Raw genomic sequence first — 20,998 nt, forward strand, 5'->3', positions numbered from 1 at the left:
GGCAGTGACGGATGTGCTTGAGGAATGAGGCGTAACTCTAGAGAAGATTCACACCAGCGTGAATCCAGAAGACACGATCACCAAGGTCGTTCCTGCAGAGAAGTTCAAGTTCTGTGCAACTTTTCTGGACTTGGCAATGACATAAAAGGAGGACGGAGTGTACACAAGAAGCTATAATGTGATATAGAGATAAGAGAATATATCAAAAAGCTACATGTTTGAAGATTGAAGACATGGTGGAGATTGTTGTTAAAAACGATGTCTTAAATCTGAAAAGTTCTTAAAAAAGTTAGACTAGTCGAAGCAAGTTCGACTTGAAGTCTAATAATAATGTTTCTGAAATTTCTGAGGTCTTCGACCAATAGAGGGACAGACTCGACCAATCAAAGGTTACGCAGATGGTGCATGGATTCTACGTGGACTGCGTAAATTTGAGTTGGTTAGAGAGGTGCGTAAATGGAGTTTCCTAAACTATAAATAGGAATCCCTAGGGCTATTCTAAAGTATTTTAAGGCTTTTTAAAGGTATTCTAAGGGTTTCTAAAAGGGGTTCTAGGGTATCAAAGGGTGTAGCAATGGTGAGATTCGAGGTTGTTTGAATTGGGTAAGTCTTTTCTCTTTGTAGTTTCTATTTTCATAGTGGATTTCTGTCGCTCTGTGCCATAGTTATTTCCCAAAAGGGTTTTCTACGTTAAATCTTTGTGTTCTCTTGAGTTTACTTGGTGCTCTTGGATTGCTATCCTAAATCCATATCTGTGTGATTCCGCACACTAAATCCCAACATTAGTTACCATTTTCCTTATATTTTCAAAATCCATGAGCTCTTCATTAGTTCACAAGACCCGTGAGTCGACAATTGATTACAAATTCTGTATCCACACCCTGGATTCTGATCCTAGAACCACAACCGCAGATCTTGTTGGCCTTGCTAACATTTCTCTCGATCTAACGTTCCATAATGCTACAGACACTCATGTATACATCTCTCGCTTGTTGGAAAATGCCAATGAGCCTACTATCAAGAAATGGCTTAACATTTGCCATGAAAAATACGGGTACGCGCTTGCTGGGATCTCAGATTCATTCAATGACTTGGCTTATAAGGATTACGAGAATCTCAATTTAAGTGCTCAGCTTGTTGGTGCTCAAGCTCTACAATGTGAAAAATCCTTCGGAGCAAAGGAGGAGAGTCATAAATCGCCGTTGAGTCTCAGAAATGATGACCTGAATCGTCTTTCTGACATCGTTGCAACCATTGCATCTATACTTAACCCAGATCTTCTTGTGTGATTTCCTTCACTCAATGTTGCTCGACTTCTCTTCAATAATATACAAAAATATGTTTCCTTATTGAAGATTGTTACAATGTGATGTTTATTGTTTCAATATAGAGTAGTGGAAATAAAATCAGTTTTCAACGGTTTCAATGTGGCAACAGTATGTATGGAAAGTTCTTATGATGAATGTGGGAGTTAGGAGAATCACTCATCACATTTTCAATGTGGCAATTGGGAAAAAAGATTTCGACCTTTCCTCCAATGGGCCCTATACATTGATAGCTTTTAGAGCAAGTGGTTATTTGACATGTAACAGAGTGGAAGGCTATAGGACTGTCGACAACGGTCTTTGAGCCAGGCTGAGAAATGTCCAAGCCTGGCTGCAAAGTAAAATGCAGGCTTGAGTCTTACCTCAGCTTGTGATGGGTCGAGATAAATAGGCTCTGAGTGTGGGCAGCAAAGTAAAACTCAAGCCTGAATCTGGCTCCGGCACAGCCAGGATAGGTTGAGACAAATAGGCCCAAGCACAGCCAGGAAACGTAGAATCCAGGCCTGAATCTAGCCCAGGCCCGTGACAGGCCTGGACAAAAAGGCTTTGTATAGACGGCAAAGGAAAACCCACAGGTGAGTCTGACCAGGCCCTTGAGAGACAGACAAATACGCTCAAGTGCGGCCCACAAAGCAAAACCCAGTCCTGATCTGGTCCAAGCCCGTGACTTGCCAAGAATGCTGGTCTTGTGCAGCCTGAAGTAAAACCCAGCCCTGATCTCTCCCAGGTCCAAGCACAACCCTTTAAGAAAGACTTGGACCCATCCAGCCTGGGCTGTGATAGGTGAGTAAAAGATGGTTCGAACCCAGCCTGCATGGTAAAACCCCAGCTAAAGTCCAGCTTGGGCCTTTGACCGGCCTAGACGAATAGGTCCAAGCCTGAGTCATGACTATAGACGACCAGCCCCAAGGCCAAGCCGGATAACCTCTGTTGTGTAAAATCTAGGTTGTTCCTTTGGCCTGCCCAATCATACATGATAATATTGATGGGTCGGGCTGATGGGATGTTAGATGCAGCTCGAGCCTGGCTCAATTAATAAACGGGCATAATATTTAGGCCTGGGTCAAGACCTCGGGTCTAGTATTTCCACCAAATCCTAGACTGAAGGAGGTCAAAACCGAGGGGCCAGCCTACCAATTGACAGCCCGAGTTGCGCATGTAGCCAATTTAAAGAAGCAATGTCTAAGAAGAGAGGAGAGTGTGATAGGAATTGGCTGCATACCGGACATTCGACCTCGGAGAATGTCATTATTTGGCACAAATGGTCCTACAACCGGCATGTCATGATTTAAATCATTTTCAAAGCTCCATTAAATTGACCATTTTGTCCATTCCTCTTAATGCCTACCTATGGACCTGTGGTGGCATATTTCAGTCTACCACGTCCGAGTCGCTGCACATTGCGTGGAGGTATTATCAGCATTTTAGGCATAGCATTGCCAAATCTATGAAATTCTGGATTAGGTTGACGGTAACCCAGCAACATGTCATTAAGGAAACTCACAAGCTTATTTATACCTTTGGTTTGTATTAAAAGATATTTAGCTTGTAACCTTCCTTGTTTAGTTAATTCTCATAAGCTAACATTCACACTTCCTAAGACTATTAGAATTTACAGAGTTATTTTGTGATATTGATCATACTTAAAATTACTGAAAGTTGTAGATTAGGGACCTTTGGTTCGGCTTGCATTATTAATGTTTTCGGGGCTTAATTGAAGTCCTTCCATATTCTCACGTTGTCAAGTAGATTGTCTACTCATGTTGTTAAAAGTTTCAATTAATAAATGCACACATATCCCACTGGGCATATCAAAACGATGTTGGTCCTTGAATTCGGCCACGTAGAACATGTGCAAGGGTTACGGGCGTGCCAGAACCGATTGGGTCCGATTCAAACAATGACCACCGATTCTTGGCATTGAGATAGAGCGTGGCCCAATCGTGGCTTGACCGTTCACCTATTCAACCAACTGTTGTGTGCTTGTTACTTAGGTGATTGGTGGAGGTTGGGGCTCTTCTTTTAAATAAGCTTTTTTTTTTTTTTCTTTAAAAATCCAAGGACTTGCGAAGGTGTAACAATTGTATGGTTGAAATGGACAAATAAAAGGGAATGATTGAAATAAACAAGGAGAAGATATGGGTGTAAATGAATTACTACTATAGGAAATCACTTGCCTGGTTGAGAGTAGCAAGATGCATATGAGAGCGGCATGCTGATAAGTGATGCAAAAGCAATGTTGGAAATTACAACTATGGTCAGCCCAACGTAAGAGCGTAGGCGGATGTGTCCCTAAACTATTGTCTTCCTTTAGATCTGGCACACAGGTACAAATGGAAGAAAACTACAACTATTGGCTACAACCGAAGTTTGTCCAGTGGATACACACGGACAAACTGATCCTAAATCTATGCTAAGATCTGCTGCTACCGAGAAGTGAGAGACTAAGCCTAGATACACAATGTTACGCTGGATTGATAGTTGTGTTTGTTGTTGAGTTCTAAAACTTTCTCTAAAATTTGCTTATGGTATTTATTGGCTTTAAGAATAAGGATGAGAAAATACTCATTCATCCACGTGGCTCCATCATGTGCAACTAGCTGAGTAGGTACACTTTATCAACCATGATCTTGCCTATAAATGGGCACTTAGAAGCTAATGTGATTGGGACAACTATCTATCTTTATATAAGAGAGCTACAAAACTGAAAATGCCCCGTGAGGGATCAATCCATGACCTCATTTTATATGCCTTCTTAAATATCTTTTTTGTCACGTGACAACAACAATATCCATATGATCGGTAAAGATTTTGGTACGAATAATAGCACATCCAAACCGGAAATCATAATTTCAGCCATTTTCTTAGACTTGCTTATATGGCATTTATGTGATTTCTAATTGTTAGGGTATCATCCATCGCAGTCTGACATGGTATCAAAATTCTAGTAATGTATTTTCGGAAGGCAATTACTTTCTATACTTTCTAGCCGTTACTGATTTTTAAAATGCAACGACTTTCTTTCCTAATTAAACATTTATACTTTCTGGCAAAATAAATAAATAGACAGGAGAAATGCTCCAGCATCTCGGTGTGCCTAGTTGGATTGGTTCATTTAGACGGTCGATTCATCTATATGATCTTATGAACAGGTTAGATGACAAATAAACATCACTGTAATGCCTATAAAAGTTTCAACAGTGGAAATCATTATTCTCATTGTTTCTTGTAGTATGATTCACTTCATATTTGGATATGCTTCAATTTTGGGTTCAACCCGGTTAAATTATATGGAAAAATGGATGGACGGCATGGATAAACCACATACATTCAAAGTGGGCCCAACTGAGTTTACTCAGTACAATAATAGTGTACTGAATAACTCAATACGCAATCCGATTTCAATTCGAGCAGTCAAGACACTTTGAGAAATTTACCACTGTAGACGCCACCTTTTATCCAGCGTCTTTCCTGAAGAGTTCAAAATTTACCTTCCCAACTTAGATGTTACATGTACTGACAGAGCATTTGAGGACGAAAATACCCCAGCTTTTCAATGCCATTCCTTTCATCCGCCTCGCCCCATTTCCACTAAAAAAAGGAGACAAAAAACCCTTTTTTCCAAGCACGAAAGTCCCTCCATTTGATCGCACCATTCTCCCATTGGATCACATGCATCCTCTCCATACATCAGCATTTTCTCGATTTCTGAAAATGGTCCGTTCACTGAAGAAAGCACGCACCATAGATATATTTTAATATATCGCCTTAAACGGAGTAAATTTTTTGTGGGCCATTGAACTGTTGGATGAAGCTTGCATCTGGGTTTTTGGTTCATGTATACATCATCCTATGAACATGATGGATTACAAATAAAACATCATTGTGGGGCGTAGCAAGGTTTCTACGGTGGAATCACCATTTCCTTTGGTATGATCTATTTGATATTTGGATATGCTACTATTTTGGGCTCAAACCCTTAATTTAAATGGAAAAACGGATGAACGTCATGGATAGTCCACATACATTCAAGGCAGGCCCAAATCAGTTAACTTAGTACGATAAAGCATACTGAGCAAACTCATTTCCAAGTTGCAAGAGTTCTTGGTCTATTTAACCTACTTCTCGGCAATATGCTCTAGTCGTTGCCGATATTCCCGGTTCAAGATTGGTTGAATTCCCCGAGTAATTCATGAATTTGACAGACAAATGATAAAAATATGACCGGGAACTTCCACAAATTCATGTAATGTAACAAAAATTTCTATGAACCACTTTGTCATTTTCATTAACTGCTCGGTCAACTTCACCAAAGTACTCGTTGAATTTCATGTGAAGCTCATTTAATTATGTGTTAGGCTAGTTCAATTTCATTTCAAGTTCATTGAAATTCATGTTAGCCTCGTTAAATTTCATGTTAGCATCGCTGAATTTCAAGTTAGCCTCACTCAATTTCATGTTTCCCTCGCTCAATTTCTAGGGGCCTGTTTGGATTCGCGTATAAGGGTGTATAGTATTGTATTAAGGGTGGATTTTTACATTATACAATATTTGAATAGAAGTTGGCATCCGTGGGTTACCATGTATGCGAATACATTAGCATCTCAAAATTTTCAAAAGGCAGTAGTATAATTTCAGACAACACTGCATCGTGCAGTGCAGTGTAGTCATTGCATTGTATTTTTTTTCTCCTCTTACCGTCTCCCCACCGCCAAGCTTCCACCCCTCTTTCTCTCATGTCTTACCCATACCACCTCCTCTTCTCTCTTCTCCCCTTTCTCTTCCTAACCAAAACCAATGGCAATCCTGTAAATTCATCCATCCCCAACTGCCCCTCTCCCACATGTGGAAACCTCACCATCAGATACCCTTCCTGGCTTTCCAGCCAAAACCCAGATTTACGTGGCTACCCAGGCTTCAACTTCACTTGTAACACCCAACAAAAACTCATCTTCCATCTCCCCAACGACAATCACTACGTTACAAATATCAATTATTCCAAAAATACCCTCACCCTCGTCGACATCAACGTGATCGGCAAAACATGCCCGAGAGCCTGCCACAACGTTACCCTAGAACCGGTGATCGGGCACTTAAATTACAGTGCACTCAACGAAAATCTGACCTTTTATTTCAACTGCACTTACTACCATTCATTAGATGGGGATCTTCCTTGCTTGAGCAACGGTGGAAATCACTCATTTATGTTTAGAGCTGGAAGCATTCCGGAGTTTGATTGGTTCTGGTACTGTGAGGACTGTGTGGTTGCACCGATTCTGAAGTCTGAGGTTGATGTTCTAACCACGAGCGCATTTGGTGGGGTGTTGGAAAAGTGCTTTGAATTGGGTTGGAGCTCGGTTCTAGCTTGTGTGGCATGCGAGGAATTTGAGGGGTATTGCGGGAATAACAAAAGCACTGCATTGTGGGACCCACACAGCTTGCGTCAAATCAACTCGCCTCTTCCGATGGTGTGTGCACATTTCCTACGGACACCTTTCGCAGGCTGGTAACCCAGGAGGGGCCCACTTTCATGCTTGTGAATAATCATCCTTGTCCATTAGTTCTGTGAGTTCATTTTATGACATGATGCCACTTTAGATGTCATCCATACCATTAATAACGTCAATCCTATTGGGATACAATGGATGGATTGGTAAGATTATTCAATCATGAACATGATGGACGGGTAGGATTAATCACAAACATGACAGTGGGCCCCACCTGGGATACAATATATGAGAACTTAAAAATAACAACAATAGTACAAGTGCTATCAATATTATACGTATATACAATAGGCAACCCTAATACGTCGTATCTAAACATTGATCTGTACAAGAATTTGTAGACTTGCCTGAACAATACCTCCCATCCAAACATTGATTAATGGTATGTTGATTTGGATGTATTCTAAAATTGATCGAACGTATACATGAACAGTAGCCGGAAACAATACAATATACCCTTATACGCGAATCCAAACAGGCCCTAGGTTGCCTCGCTCAATTTCCAGTTTGCCTCGCTTAATTTCCAGTTTGCCCTGCTCAATTTCAAGTTTGTCCTGCTCAATTTTCAGTTTGCCTCGCTTAATTTTCAATTTGCCCCACTCAATTTCTAGTATTCCTGGTGAAATTTCAATTTGCCCTGCTCAATTTCTAGTTTGCCCCGCTCAATTTTCAGTTTGCTCCACTCAATTTCCAGTTTAGCCTGCTCAATTTCTAGTTTGCCTCGTTAAATTTCTAGTTTGATTCGCTCAATTTTTACTTTGCCTCACTCAATTCCATGTTTCCCTCGCTCAATTCCTAGTTTCCCTCCCTCAATTTCTAAGTTGCCTTGCTTAACTTCTAGTTTGTCTCGCTCATTTTCAGTTTGCTTCGCTGAATTTTCAGCTTGCCTTGCTCAATTTGCAGCTTGCCTCGCTGAATTTCTAGGTTGCCTTGCTCAATTCCTAGCTTGCCCATCTCAATTTATAGGTTTCCTCGCTTAATTCATAGCTTGCCTTGCTCAATTCCTGGTTTTGCCTCGCTCATTTTGTAGTTTGCCTCGCTAATTGATATTCAAGATAAACGTATCCATCCCATATTATCTTCTGCTTAATTCTAAGTGTTCTGTTTGCAAATATCTCAATCTTTATTCTCACGGCACCAACAAATTCATCGACGAACATCTCCTCCCCCAGGTCCATACAGATTTAAGTCTGTGATGGCACCATTAGGCAATAGAATTCGGAACTTGAACACTTCTTTTCCATGTTCATCTAAGGATTCTACAATAGACCTTTAGCAAGCCCTGCTATATGATGTTTGCCTCGCTCAGAATTCAGCTTGCATCACTCAATTTTCAGTTTGCCTACTCAATTTCTAGGTTGCCTCGCTCAATTTTTAGTTTGCCTCACTCAATTTTAAGTTTGCCTTGCTTAATTTTTACTTTGCTTCGCTGAATTTCTAGCTTGCCTCGCTGAATTTCTAGTTTGCCCAGCTCAATTTCTAGTTTGCCCTGCTCAATTTTCAGTTTGCCCTGCTGAATTTTCAGTTTACCTCGCTCAATTTTCAGATTGCCTTGCTCAATTTCTAGTTTGCGTTGTTGAATTTTATGCTTCCCTCGTTCAATTCATGGTTTTGCCTCTCTCAATTTCTAGCTCGATTTCATATGAAGCTAGTTCAAATTCATCAAGTGCTAGATTGTTTTCAATTATGTATGATTTTGTATACTATGATTCACTAAATATCTTCTGAACTTTATGTTTGATATATTTTCTAATTTATGTTTGTAGGTGACCAAGCTTCTGTTGGAATCTCAAACCCATCATCTAGGTGTACACTAAAATGGTGGTTTGACAAAGTGAAGGGTGGACTGGAAAAGCATGATAGTCAGCTAAATTTGTTTAGGCAATCCCCATTTTCTTTTTTATTGCATCTTTCATCCTTTAGATTTATAGGGGCTTTATTTCAACTTCTTTTTCTATGATATAAAGGTGATCTAGTATTTAGGATACGGGGGAGACGGTTATAGTTCACAGAGATGGACTTCGCCCTTTTCAGTTTAATTCGAAGTATCCTTAATCTATTTTCCTTTTTTATTTTCTTACTTGTATTGATCTTTGATCATGTTTATAACATCAATGCTAATGGCATGTATGCCGACTTTGATCGCATACTGGGACTCTAAGTCTGCGTCAAAACGTGCGAAGCTAATAGGTGAGACAAGCATGGTCTACGCATTTGTTAAGCAGCGGGATAAACCATACGCTAAGGCGATTTGTTGTAGTGAACGGGTAATGCATTCATCACAAAACATCAACTCTGGCTATAATATGTTCTATCATGTTTTTACTAATATATTATTTTGTGAAACATGGACAGGTGTATGTACCAGTGAACCATGATAATTCTCATTAGTTCTTGATGGTCATACATCCAAGAAAATGAGAGATCATTATTGTTGATAGTTTATGCACAAATGCATTATTAAAGTACAAGCAGAAGATCAAAGTGATGACCGAGATGCTCCCCATTTTCTTCCATGCCACTGGAGACAGCACTGCGCTTGAAGGGAAGATGTGGACCGCCAAAGAAGATAAATCAGCGCCAAAGCAAAACAATGGTTCTGACTACGGCATATTCGTAATGACTACAGCATTTTGTCTCACCTGGGCGGGAACAGACATGCAAAAATTCACCATCATTTGGAGGAAGTCAATAGCATGTGATTGTTTATCTGTAAACTATAAATGATATTTGTCAAGGGCATGGGAGGAAGAGGGAATTTTTGTGAGATGTGTTGTATTATATATACTGTTTGATATACCTTGTACAATTTTTACTGAATGAAAATTTATAATCAATGAATATCTATAACATGTAATTGTTCCCTCGCTTATGTTGTATCATATACAATGTTTGATATACACTGTATAATTTCTTGTTTGCCCCGTTGAATTTCCAGTTTGCCTCACTCATTTTCTAGGTTGCCTCGCTTGAACTTCTAGTTTGCCTCATTGAATTCCTAGTTTGCATCGCTCAATTTCAAGTTTGCCCCATTCAATTTCCAGTTTGTCCCACTCAATTTCTAGTTTGCCCTACTAAATTTTCAGTTTGCCTCGCTCAATTTCAAGTTTGCCCCGCTCAATTTCCAATTTACCCCGCTTAATTTCCAGTTTTCCCCCCTCATTTTCAAGTTTGCCCCGCTCATTTTCCAGTTTGCCCTACTCAATTTCAATTTTGCCCGGCTCAATTTTCAGTTTGCCTTGCTCAATTTCTAGTTTGACCCGCTAAATTTTTAGTTTGCCCCGCTCAATTTTCAATTTGCCCCGCTCAATTTCCAGTTTGCCCCGCTCAATTTCAACTTTTCCCCACTGAATTTTCAATTTGCCCCGCTCAATTTCAAGTTTTCCCCGTTCATTTTCCAGTTTGCCCCACTGATTTCTAGTTTGCCCCTCTCAATTTCTAGTTTGCCTCACTGAATTTCAAGTTTGCCCTGCTGAATTTCCAGTTTGCCTTGCTCAATTTCTTGTTTGCCTTGCTCAATTTCATATTTGCCTCGCTCAATTTCCAGTTTGCCTCGCTCAATTTCCTCTTTGTCTCGCTTAATTTCCACTTTGCCTCGCTAAATTTCAAGTTTGCCTTGCTCAATTTCAAGTTAGCCTCGCTCAATTTCGAGTTTGCCTCGCTAAATTTCCAGCTCTAAGGTGTTTTTAGTTCGTGGATTTGAATGCTATTGAATTGTATTAGAAGGGATTAACACCATTATTGCACAATGATTGCATGTCTAGAAATATTATGGTATTGTAGCCATCCAATCCCATGTTTGGGATAAAAATTTTACTACTGGAAAACATCGGATCAAGTAAAATCATGTTTGGTGGACCATGAAATTGTAATCAACGGACCAAATTAACAACGGATGTTGTTCGCTTGTACACATATATAACTCAAATGTCACATATAAATGATGTATATGGATGAACGGCATAGATAAATGCATGCATCAATATGGGGCCCACATGTGTAATGGATTTTAAAATCCATGGAAATCCTGCATGGACCAAATGAAATTCCATGAGACTAAATGTAATTGCATCCCAACTAATCCCAACCTTTCCCATCCTCTCCAAATGATGGATGTAATTGCACGGGACTAAATACAATTCTATCCCACTTAATCCCATTTAATTCCCTACGCCAAATGCCCCCTTGAGCAAGACGGGTTTAGGGAATGAGGGGTTTTGAGGGAATTGGGTTTGAAAGGAAGAATTTTGGTAAATAGAGGGCCTAAAGATGAAGAGTATTTAGGGAAATGGGGTTTGGTGGGGAGGATTAGATGTGGGGAATGGGCTTAGAGGAAGGTTTTTGGGTTTTGAGGGAGAGGGATTAGGAAAATTTCGAAATGGGGGTATTTGGGGGCTTAAAAAAGGGCTAAAAGGGGGCCCCACATGTGTAGAGGGCCCTACAAAACTCAGGCCCCAGTGGGGTCGTGCCGAACTGGTGGTGGCCCCACCCGACTCTATTTAGATTGGTGGGGTCGCGCCGAACTGGCGTGGCCCTGCTGCCTGCAATGGCTATGCGACTTATGGCTACAGTTATAATCCATAGCCATAGGTAAACAATTTCTCGAGAAATGACTTTGAAAAGCAGGGGTATTTTCATCCTCAATTCGTATGTCCGTGTGTGAAAGGTTTACACTAGGAATGTATGTTTAGGATGGCTCAGAAAAGACGCTGGGTAAAAGGTGGCATCTATAATAGTCAATTTCTCCTGTTTTATTAACAGACATCATTGTGCTTTTTTCATGAGGAGTACTAAGAAAAGAAAACACCCAAATTCTTCTCATTTTCTTTCGAGTCTCTCTCTCTCTTGCTATTAATACTCCGCGTCTTCCTATAACCTTTGGCTATAGGAACTATGACCGCCCATCATCACATCGCCACCTCAGTGTTTATTAATCAATTAGATTGTAGTTTCTGCCCTAGAAGGTAATTTGTTATATCATCTTACTTTTTGTAAGCTTGCTAAGAGTAATGGCTTTATAACTTCATTAGAGATTTTAAATTTGATTACCGAGGGTTGTTTTGAATGTTATTCTTTTTCTTTAAATTTGATCAGTACTTAACTATCTAAAGGAAAGCCTTACCAGCGTTTCCAGAACTCGATTGGATGCCACCTTATGTTGCAACATTCTGATAGCAATTTCGGTCCTAATTTTGGTTGTACTTGATGTCTTAAATCTTGGTTTTGGTATGCTCGACCGGTCGAGAGCCTGGCTCGACCAGTCGAGTGGGCCGCTTGACTGGTCGAGGCCCGCTCGACACAAAGTCCAACGAGCTCGTTGTTGGGTGTTTGTGATGCTCGACCAGTCGAGGGTCAAGCTCGACCGGTCGAGCGGGTTACTTGACCAGTCGAGGCCCTCCTTCGACTAGTCGAGGTTACGCAGATCCTGCGCAGACTGCGAAAATTTGAGGCGGTTTCTGGACTTTTTCAAAAGAAGTGCATAAGTGGTGTTTCCTAAACTATAAATAGGGGTCCCTGGGGCTATTCTAAAGTATTCTAAGGCTTCTAAAAGTTTTTCAAGGATTCTTAAAACGGTTTTAGGGTTATCAAAGGGTGTAACAAGGGTGAGATTCGAGGTTGTTCGAATCAGGTAAGTCCTCTCTCTTGTAATTTCTATTTCATAGTGGATTTCTGTCGCTTTGTGGCGTGGTTTTTTCCGTAAGGATTTTCCATGTTAAATCCTTGTGTTCTCTTATGATTGCTTGTTGCTCTTGGATTGCTATCCTAGATCTAGATCTGTGTGATTCCGCAGCACAAATCCCCAACAAGTGGTATCAGAGCAATCGTTGGGGCACAGATCTGAATCTGAGGGATTAATAATAATGGCAAGCATCAGGTATGATATTGAGAAGTACTCAGGAAAAAATAATTTTGAGTTATGGAAGATCAAGATGATGAGTTCCTTAATCAAGCAAGGCAAAGATGGTGCTCTTGAGGAGCGAAAGTCTACTATGACTGTTGATGAATGGAATACTCTTGATAAGAAAGCTTTATCATCGATCCGTTTATGTCTCACGGATGAGGTTCTCTACAACGTCATGAGGGAGAAAACTGCGGTTAAGTTATGGGCGAAGTTAGAGGATGTCTATGCGAAAAAAATTCTCTGAAAATCGCCTACACTTGAAGCGGCAGTAGTATAACTTTAAGATGGCAGAGGGTGGCGATCTGGAGGCTCACATCAACAACTTTAATAAATTGGTTTGCAAATTACTAGATATGGAAGAAGTGATGAAAGATGAAGAACAAGCATGTATATTGTTGAATTCTCTTCTGGCGTCTTATGAGTAATTTAAGGACACAATGTGCTCCATGAATAAAACCCTGAGTGTCGACACCGTTATCTCAGCCCTTTAAGGGAAGGCTACGAGAAAACTTAACGTTGACATGGGGATATCTTCTGATGTACTGATTACAAGGGGTAAGAATTCTGAACAATGTACAAGTTCTTCAGGTTCTAGATTCAAATCAAGGGCAAAGAAAAGGTAAAGTGCCAGAACTGTGGGATGGAAGGACATGTGAAGAAGGATTGTACAAATCCTAAATCTAAGAAAGAAGATTCTGAGGTTTCGTACAAGGAGGTCAGTGCCGCTACATCAGATGGATCGAGTAGATGTGATGGTGATGTTTTGTTTGTGTCGTCGCTCAGACGACCATATGACGATCGTAAGGATGAGTGGATGCTAGACTCAGGGGCATCTTTTCACATGACTCCTCATCAGAGTTGATTCACCAGCTATAGGGAGTGTGATGGTGGACAGGTATTTATGGGCAATGACAGTGCTTATAATGTTGTGGCTGTTGGTACGGTATCAAGATGTTTGATGGGGTGGAGCGTACCTTAACTGATGTCAGGCACGTTCCTTATTTGAAGCAAAATCTGATTTCTCTTGGTGTGCTTGAGACAAAAGGATGCAAGTACACAGGTATTGATGGTGCTCTTAAGATATCTAAGGGGGCACGGGTAATCATGAAAGCGCAACGACTCGGTAACATGTGCAGGTTGTTAGGAGCACTTTAAAAGATGGAGCCGCAGTATATGTAACGTATTCCACCTCTGCATGTGTGTGGCATGTTGGGCATGGCCACATGAGCGGGCAAGGGAGGAAGGCTGAGACACGCGGACAGGAATACAGAGTGGGTGGAGCAGCTACCTGTGAGAAGAATCACATAGCATAAAGGATATCGGCGAGGTACATGGATGACTCTAATATCGTAGGGGATTCATCTTCTATTCAGACGGCTCTAGGTGAACCAGGTGCTGAGAAGCAGAAGGTGACTATAGGTGATGTAATGGACTCGTTGTATCAGACTGACATATGAGAGCTGGTGGAGCTTCCAGTGGGTTGGAAAGCAGTTGGATGTAGGTGGATCTTCAGAAGGATACAACATAGATACAGAGCGAGGTTAGTAGTGAAGGGTTATGCTCAGAGAGAAGGGATCGACTTTTCAGAGATATTCGCGCCGATAGTATAGCATGTGTTTATTAGATCTGTGATTGGCGCTGGTTGGCCAATGTGATCTTGAGTTGGAAGGATGGATGTGGAGTTTACACTTCTGTAAGGAAAATTGGAGGAGCGGATCTACATGAAGCAACCAGAGCGGTTCGAAGTTTAAAGGGGCTGAGAAAAAGTTTGCAGGAGGTCATGGTATGACCTATCATCTAGGCAGTGGTTTAATTCCTTTATGATGAGTCAGGAATTGATGACATGTAGATCGCCAATTATAACATGTCTGAAATCAATGTACTGAAGACTTGGTTAAGTGGACATTCAGGATGAAGGATCGGGAGGGCTACAAAGATGGTTCACAGCATTGAGACTGGAAGAGGAGTAGGTTTTGGCAATTACGGGCAAAATATCTTGGGTAGGTATTGATTAAGTATGTGATAGACCAGGAAAAACCGGAGAGCGTTCCCTACGCGTCTCTCCTCAAAGTTTTCCTCAGGACATGTCCCAAAACAGATGAGGAAAAGCAGGATATATCTCATGAGCCTTATTTGAATGTGGTTGGCAGTGTATGCCATGGTCTGAATTAGACCAGTTATTTCACAGGCTATCAACGTTGTGAGCAAGTACCCTGGTAAGTAATATTGGGTAGCGATGAGATGGTAAGAAGACTAAGTTTTTCCTTTTGAGAAGACAGGAGCAAAGGTGGTTGGGCACGTGGATTTTGATATGACAGATATGCTCACCTAGATCATTCCTGCAGAGAAGTTCAAGTTCTATGTAACTTTTCTGGGCTTGGCAATGACGTAAAAGAAAGACGGAGTGTGTACGAGAAGCTATAATGTGATGCAGAGATAAAAGAAGAGGACAAGGAGCTACATGGTTGAAGATTGAAGACATGGTGGAGATTGTTGTACTTGATGTCTTAAATCTCAGTTTTGGTATGCTCGACCGGTCAAGAGCCTGGCTCGACCGGTCGAGTGGGCCGCTCGACTGGTCGAGGCTCGCTTAACTCAAAGTCTAGCGAGCTCGTTGTTGGGTGTCCCTGATGCTCGACCAGTCGAGGGTCACAATCGACCAGTCGAGGCCCTTCTTAGACTAGTCGAGGTTACGCAGATCCTGCACAGGCTGCGTAAATTTGAGGCGGTTTCCGGACTTTTCTAAATGAAGTGCATAAGTGGTGTTTCCTAAACTATAAATAGGGGTCCCTAGGGCTATTCTAAAGTATTCTAAGGCTTTCTAAAAGTTTTTCAAGGGTTCCTAAAAGGGTTTTAGGGTTATCAAAGGGTGTAGCAAGGGTGAGATTCAAGGTTGTTCGAATCAGGTAAGTCCTCTCTCTTGTAATTTCTATTTCATAGTGGATTTTTGTTGCTTTGTGCCGTGGTTTTTTTTCGCAAGAGTTTTTCATGTTAAATCTTTATGTTCTCTTGTGATTGCTTGTTGCTCTTGGATTGCTATCCTATATCTAGATCTGTGTGATTCCGCAGCACAAATCCCCAACAATTTTCATATTAAAAAAGAGAATTCCTTAAAAGTGGATTTTGCATAAATTCAAAGGAAGTGACATTGTTAGAATTACTTGTTAGTTGTTTAATGTTTGAATACTTTCTACAACAAGAGAGTAGATTTTTCTTTTCATTAATTTTCATTTTCTACCTTAGATTATATATATTACTCTCATGTTTTTTGTTTCTTGGGTAAATTTTTTTATTATTTATGCAATTAGCTTTTTTTTTTTTTTTTTGAAAGTTGTCTTGTTTATTGTTTCTTTGATAATGGTATTTGGTTGGTTATCTATCTTAATTTGGATAAAAATGTCAATCATAATCTCTAATGTACCTAGATCTTAGTGGATGTACTTTTCTTAGCTTTAACAAGATTTGTTAAGCCTACATGCAATTTTAACACACAAACCTCTATTTGAGGCTACTTGCACGTATTGAAAATCTTCATCATGTGTTAGGTATATCCTATCATATGGTGACTTCACAAAATAAATACCCTTGCAGCTTTTTAATCATTTTGAGGTTTGTTGGAAACTATTGATTTTAATGAAAAGGAATCAAGAGCCCCTTTTTCATATTGTTATTATTATCTAGACTCCTATTAAGGATATTTGACCTCTGCTAAATAATTTTGAATGGATCACATTTGTTCGTATTTGAGAAAGATAAAAGAGTTATTTGATCTTTGGCTAGAAAAGGATTAGAGAGAGACTAGTTGTTGTTAGATACTCATCGCCTATTCTAATTTTATTTTATTTTTCATTTTTTCTTTAAAAAACTTTCTAATTCAATGAGGGAGTAGTTAAATGGGAGAAATTCATAAGATATACTCCTTGATAAGAAATTCATAACACCTTAAAGATATTTGAATGCTTTTTTACTTCACTTCACTTTTTCATTTTTACTTTTGAAGATAGTAAAATAAATGATGATACCTTTTAGAGTTAAGCATTTTTCCAACCATATTGAAAGTTAAAGTTTGATATTGAAATAGATGATCAAGAAGCAAGCAAGCAAGTAGAGGGCCAAAAAGCAATACAAGATGTATTGGTCAATGCATGTGAGAAAGATAAATAACCAAAAGTAGGAATTACATTTACTTTTTACGAGAGTGCATATGAATATTATCATAATTATGCTCGGAAGACAAAATTCAGTGCTTAAAGGAAATAGAAAGAAAAATCAAATGATGGTGTCATACTTCTGAGAATATTTTATTACTTTAAAGAAGGTTGGAAATATGAAATAAAATAAATCGATCAGTTAACGTTTACTCATTCAATTACAAAGTATGAGTTATATGAAATAAATTAACCAACCAAAATTTATCCGTCCAATTACAAAAAGTGAATGTCGAACAAGCATAAGTTTGAAGTTTCTAGTGAATGAAAAATATAGTGTGTCTAGCTTTGTGGCGAAGCATAACAATGAAGTTGTTATACCATCAAAGGAAAATATGTTAAGGTTACAAAATTACTTAAGCGATGTCTAAAAAGCTGAAGCAGATATGGTAGATGATTCAAGAATAAAACAAAATGCAATTGTAGAAATTTTAAGTAGGCAATCTGGATGTTAGGGGAATTTGGATTTTCTACTTATTGAATATGAAAATTGCTAATGGAAGAAGCGGATAAAAGCGTGATAAAAAAAAGTAATGCAAGAGCCGTTTTAGAATATTTTTTTAAAATGCAAGCATGTGATCTATCTTCTATATAATATAAATAAATGAAGATGGTTTTATAATGATTATGTTCTAAACAGATGTAAAGTCAATAATAGACTAGTATTTTTTGAAGACGTGGTTTGCTTTGATACAACATACAAAGTATATAGTTATGAACCAATCATTTGTTCCATTTGTTGAAGTAAATTATAATAATTGGTGCAGCCTTGTTGTATGATGAGCTAATCAAATCTTTCAAATAATCGTTTTAAATGTTTTTAAGTATAATTTTTTAAAAACTACCAATAACAATTCTATCAGACCAAAATGTTGCAATGAACAATGTGACTGCTTCAATAATGTTAGAAACATATCATTATCTATATATCTAGCATATTTACTAAATGTTGCCAAGCACATTTGCCACATATTTACAGTTTTAAAAAGTTTTAAATTTTCATCACAAGGCATTCTACTCTTGCTACAAACGCAAATTAATACCTAAAAAGGTTACATTTCCTAAAGAAAACATTAATTTATGTTATTAATAAAAGAATAGTTCGAATATTCAATTGGCCCTCATCCAATGAATAGTTAAAAAGAGAATCGTTAGGAGTCCAAATTTCTTGGAGAAACAGATGGACAAAATTGATAGGTCAATTATCCACTAGTTGATTCTTATCATATTGTGGTAATAACTGCATAAGAAATTTCACACTTACCTGAATAAGATGACTCGCGGTATCTAAATTCACAAGGTTTATTTAGTATTACATGGAAGAATGCTATCTAGAAATAATAAGTTTTACTTAGCCAAACACGATGTTTCCTTGATGAGTCTTAATGTAAATGTGATAATTGCAAGTTGCTTGGAAAAAAATATTGATATAAGTTTATGCTTGATTGATGGTCAGAAGCGGCCAAAGGACACTTGTGGATCCACTAGGACCACTTTCGGATATTTTGAAACCACTTATTATAGTAACATTCAAACTCCAGCAGAGTAAAAATACAACAATGGAAACTACAATGAGCATACGTGATGTGAATACTTTATCTAATATTACAAGTCCATTACATTGAATCTCACTCTTGTCTGAGATCTGATTGTCAAAATATTTTGTTGAAATGTGCAAACATCATGTGCTTGGTACCCACATTGAGCCAATGTTGCATTGATGGATTTACTAGGGCTATGTGAGACCCGACCTGAATTTGCATTGTGCATGTGTGTGTGTGAGTATGCATCCCGTTCATCTTAGTCTCGCGGTCCTAACGATCAAATCCCGCCGACCCGCGACCCTCGGATAGTGTTTGCGGTCATCCTTAAGTCTGGTCATATAGACCCTAATCGGATCGAGTTGAAACCTATGCCATCTTGTCCACTTCGTCATTGTGATTCCGACGCCGTGTCTTGTGCGTCCATCCGATGTATAGATCATAAGTTGTGTGCATCTCATTTCTAGCCCTTGATCATGATCATGTGGCCCACTTGGTAGTAGTACATGTGGCCCCACTCCTTTTTTGCACAAGTTCCAACACACACCACACACACTACCCAAACCCCATCTTCTACACTACCCACACACTACCCATCCCTACTCCAAGCCTATGAGTCTATGAGCATTGTCTATATCACCCTAGTATTATGATGGATTTGCCTATCTTAGGAGAGAGAACTCATGATGACTCTCTCTCTCTCTCTCTCTCTCTCTCTCTCTCTCTCTCTCTCTTTTCTAGCAATTTCTCTCCTCTCCCTCTCATTCTGTCATTCCCTCCCTCCATTGCTTAAAACATCCCCAAGCTCCCTCCATTTTTTAGCTCCTTTCTTCCTTAATCTCTCACCATCTAACCCTTGAAACCCCATCTCCACCATTGATCCTTTTCCCTTGGAGCCAGAGAATCTTAGTGTAAAAGTTTGGTAATCATCCTTGGAGGTGGGTGCTCTCCTTAGCTTCTTCTCCTTTTCTTCTATTTTCTTTCTTTTCCTTGTATGCATGGAAGCATGTAGGACCCACCAATCCATGGTGGAGGTCCTACATGGCTCATACGATGAAGGCTATGAGCCTAAATCTTACTCTTTTCTTCCATGGTGGGTCATTCTCCATGGACCCACCATGATATACTTCCTCCTCATTTTAGCATCTCCTAGGCCATTTAGGCCTTTGCATGCATAGTGAGAAAAGGTGTCCCCACCCTCCAACAACTTTTCTTGATGTACAGTAGCTTGCATTTAATATATGTACATGGTGGATGGCATGGATTGTAGTGTGGAAGGTCCATTAGTGGCGGGACCTCCCACCAATGGCCGGATCACTCTCCTTCTCTCACCCTTTATCTCCTTTTTCTTCTATTTATTTCTGATGATGTGTGGCCCACTAATAAGGTTAGCAACATCTCAAATCCATCAGGGAGATGGGACGTCCAAGCCCACCTTATTGGACGTCCAGGCCCACCATGCATGCATGGGTTGGGTGGCCTCCAAACTTGATTTTTTATAAAGATTTTAATATAATAATGGATATGAAATTTTGTCAACCTATCAAGGTGGATCCCACTTGATGAATCAGGGCAATAAGCCCTTGGATTAATTTATATGGGTTGAAATATGGACAGTATGTGTTGATGTCCAGATTTCAGGCCCAGTTTGAGCATAGCTTTTGAGTTAATATTTGGATCTGTTTGAATGTCCTTTTCTCCCAAATTTCTTTGGAAATTTTATAGTGCATGGACCCCACTTTGATATGGAATGGGGCCCACACCATTTCTCCCATGATTAAGACCCATGAGATGGGCCAAAGTGGGCTAACTGTCTAGAAATTTCTGAACAGTTCAACAACACTGTAAGTTAGAAATGAGCATTTTTATCTGAGTTTCTTAAATAAGTGGGCCACCCCAGTAGACCCCACTTGCTGTACATGAGCAGGACCACCCTTTCCACCAATTTTCCAGGGGTTTGGACAAGTTTAGGCCCACCCCATGTGGTCCCAAACATATGGACAGTTATAATTCCAGCAACATTTCACCCGGGACAGACTGTAATTCCGAATTTAATTAAAATACTTCTGGGTATCCAAAAATTATGAAAATTTATAGAAAAGTGGACCACCCTTGGTAGGACCTACCTACCAATTTTTGGGGCCAAAAGACCCCTGTGCATACCGTGACGGGGGCTGGACTAGCCCATCATGTTGGGACGTCCAGGACAACCAGATTTTCTGGACAGAATGTTTTCTTTAAATAAATTAAAATCCTTATGAGTATCCAAAAATCATGAAATTTTGTGAAGGTGTGCCCCACCCATGGATGTACAAACTTACAAAATTTCAGGTCCAACGGGCCCCTGTACCGTCCGTGGTGCGGCATGGAGTAGCCCCCCAAGCTGGGGCATCCAGCCTTGGCTAGCCGTTCAGGCCACCTTATGGGCCCACCTTGATGTATTTTATATCCCACCATTCATCCATGTGGGGTCCATAGGGGATTTGATCATCCTCCCCTTCAATAGCTTCCTATT

At 39.8% G+C, this 20,998-nt stretch overlaps 1 protein-coding gene across 1 annotated transcript; it reads left to right on the forward strand.

Moving 5' to 3' along the window:
- The first annotated feature begins 800 nt into the window (after positions 1-800).
- Positions 801-1,335, forward strand: LOC131241454 (putative invertase inhibitor). Its single transcript, XM_058240253.1, has one exon. The coding sequence runs from the start codon at positions 816-818 to the stop codon at positions 1,287-1,289; it is 474 nt and encodes a 157-aa protein (XP_058096236.1). The 5' UTR covers positions 801-815; the 3' UTR covers positions 1,290-1,335.
- The last annotated feature ends 19,663 nt before the right edge of the window (positions 1,336-20,998 follow it).

This window comes from Magnolia sinica, chromosome 3 (genome assembly GCF_029962835.1).
Source record: "Magnolia sinica isolate HGM2019 chromosome 3, MsV1, whole genome shotgun sequence".
NCBI classification, from domain to species: domain Eukaryota; kingdom Viridiplantae; phylum Streptophyta; class Magnoliopsida; order Magnoliales; family Magnoliaceae; genus Magnolia; species Magnolia sinica.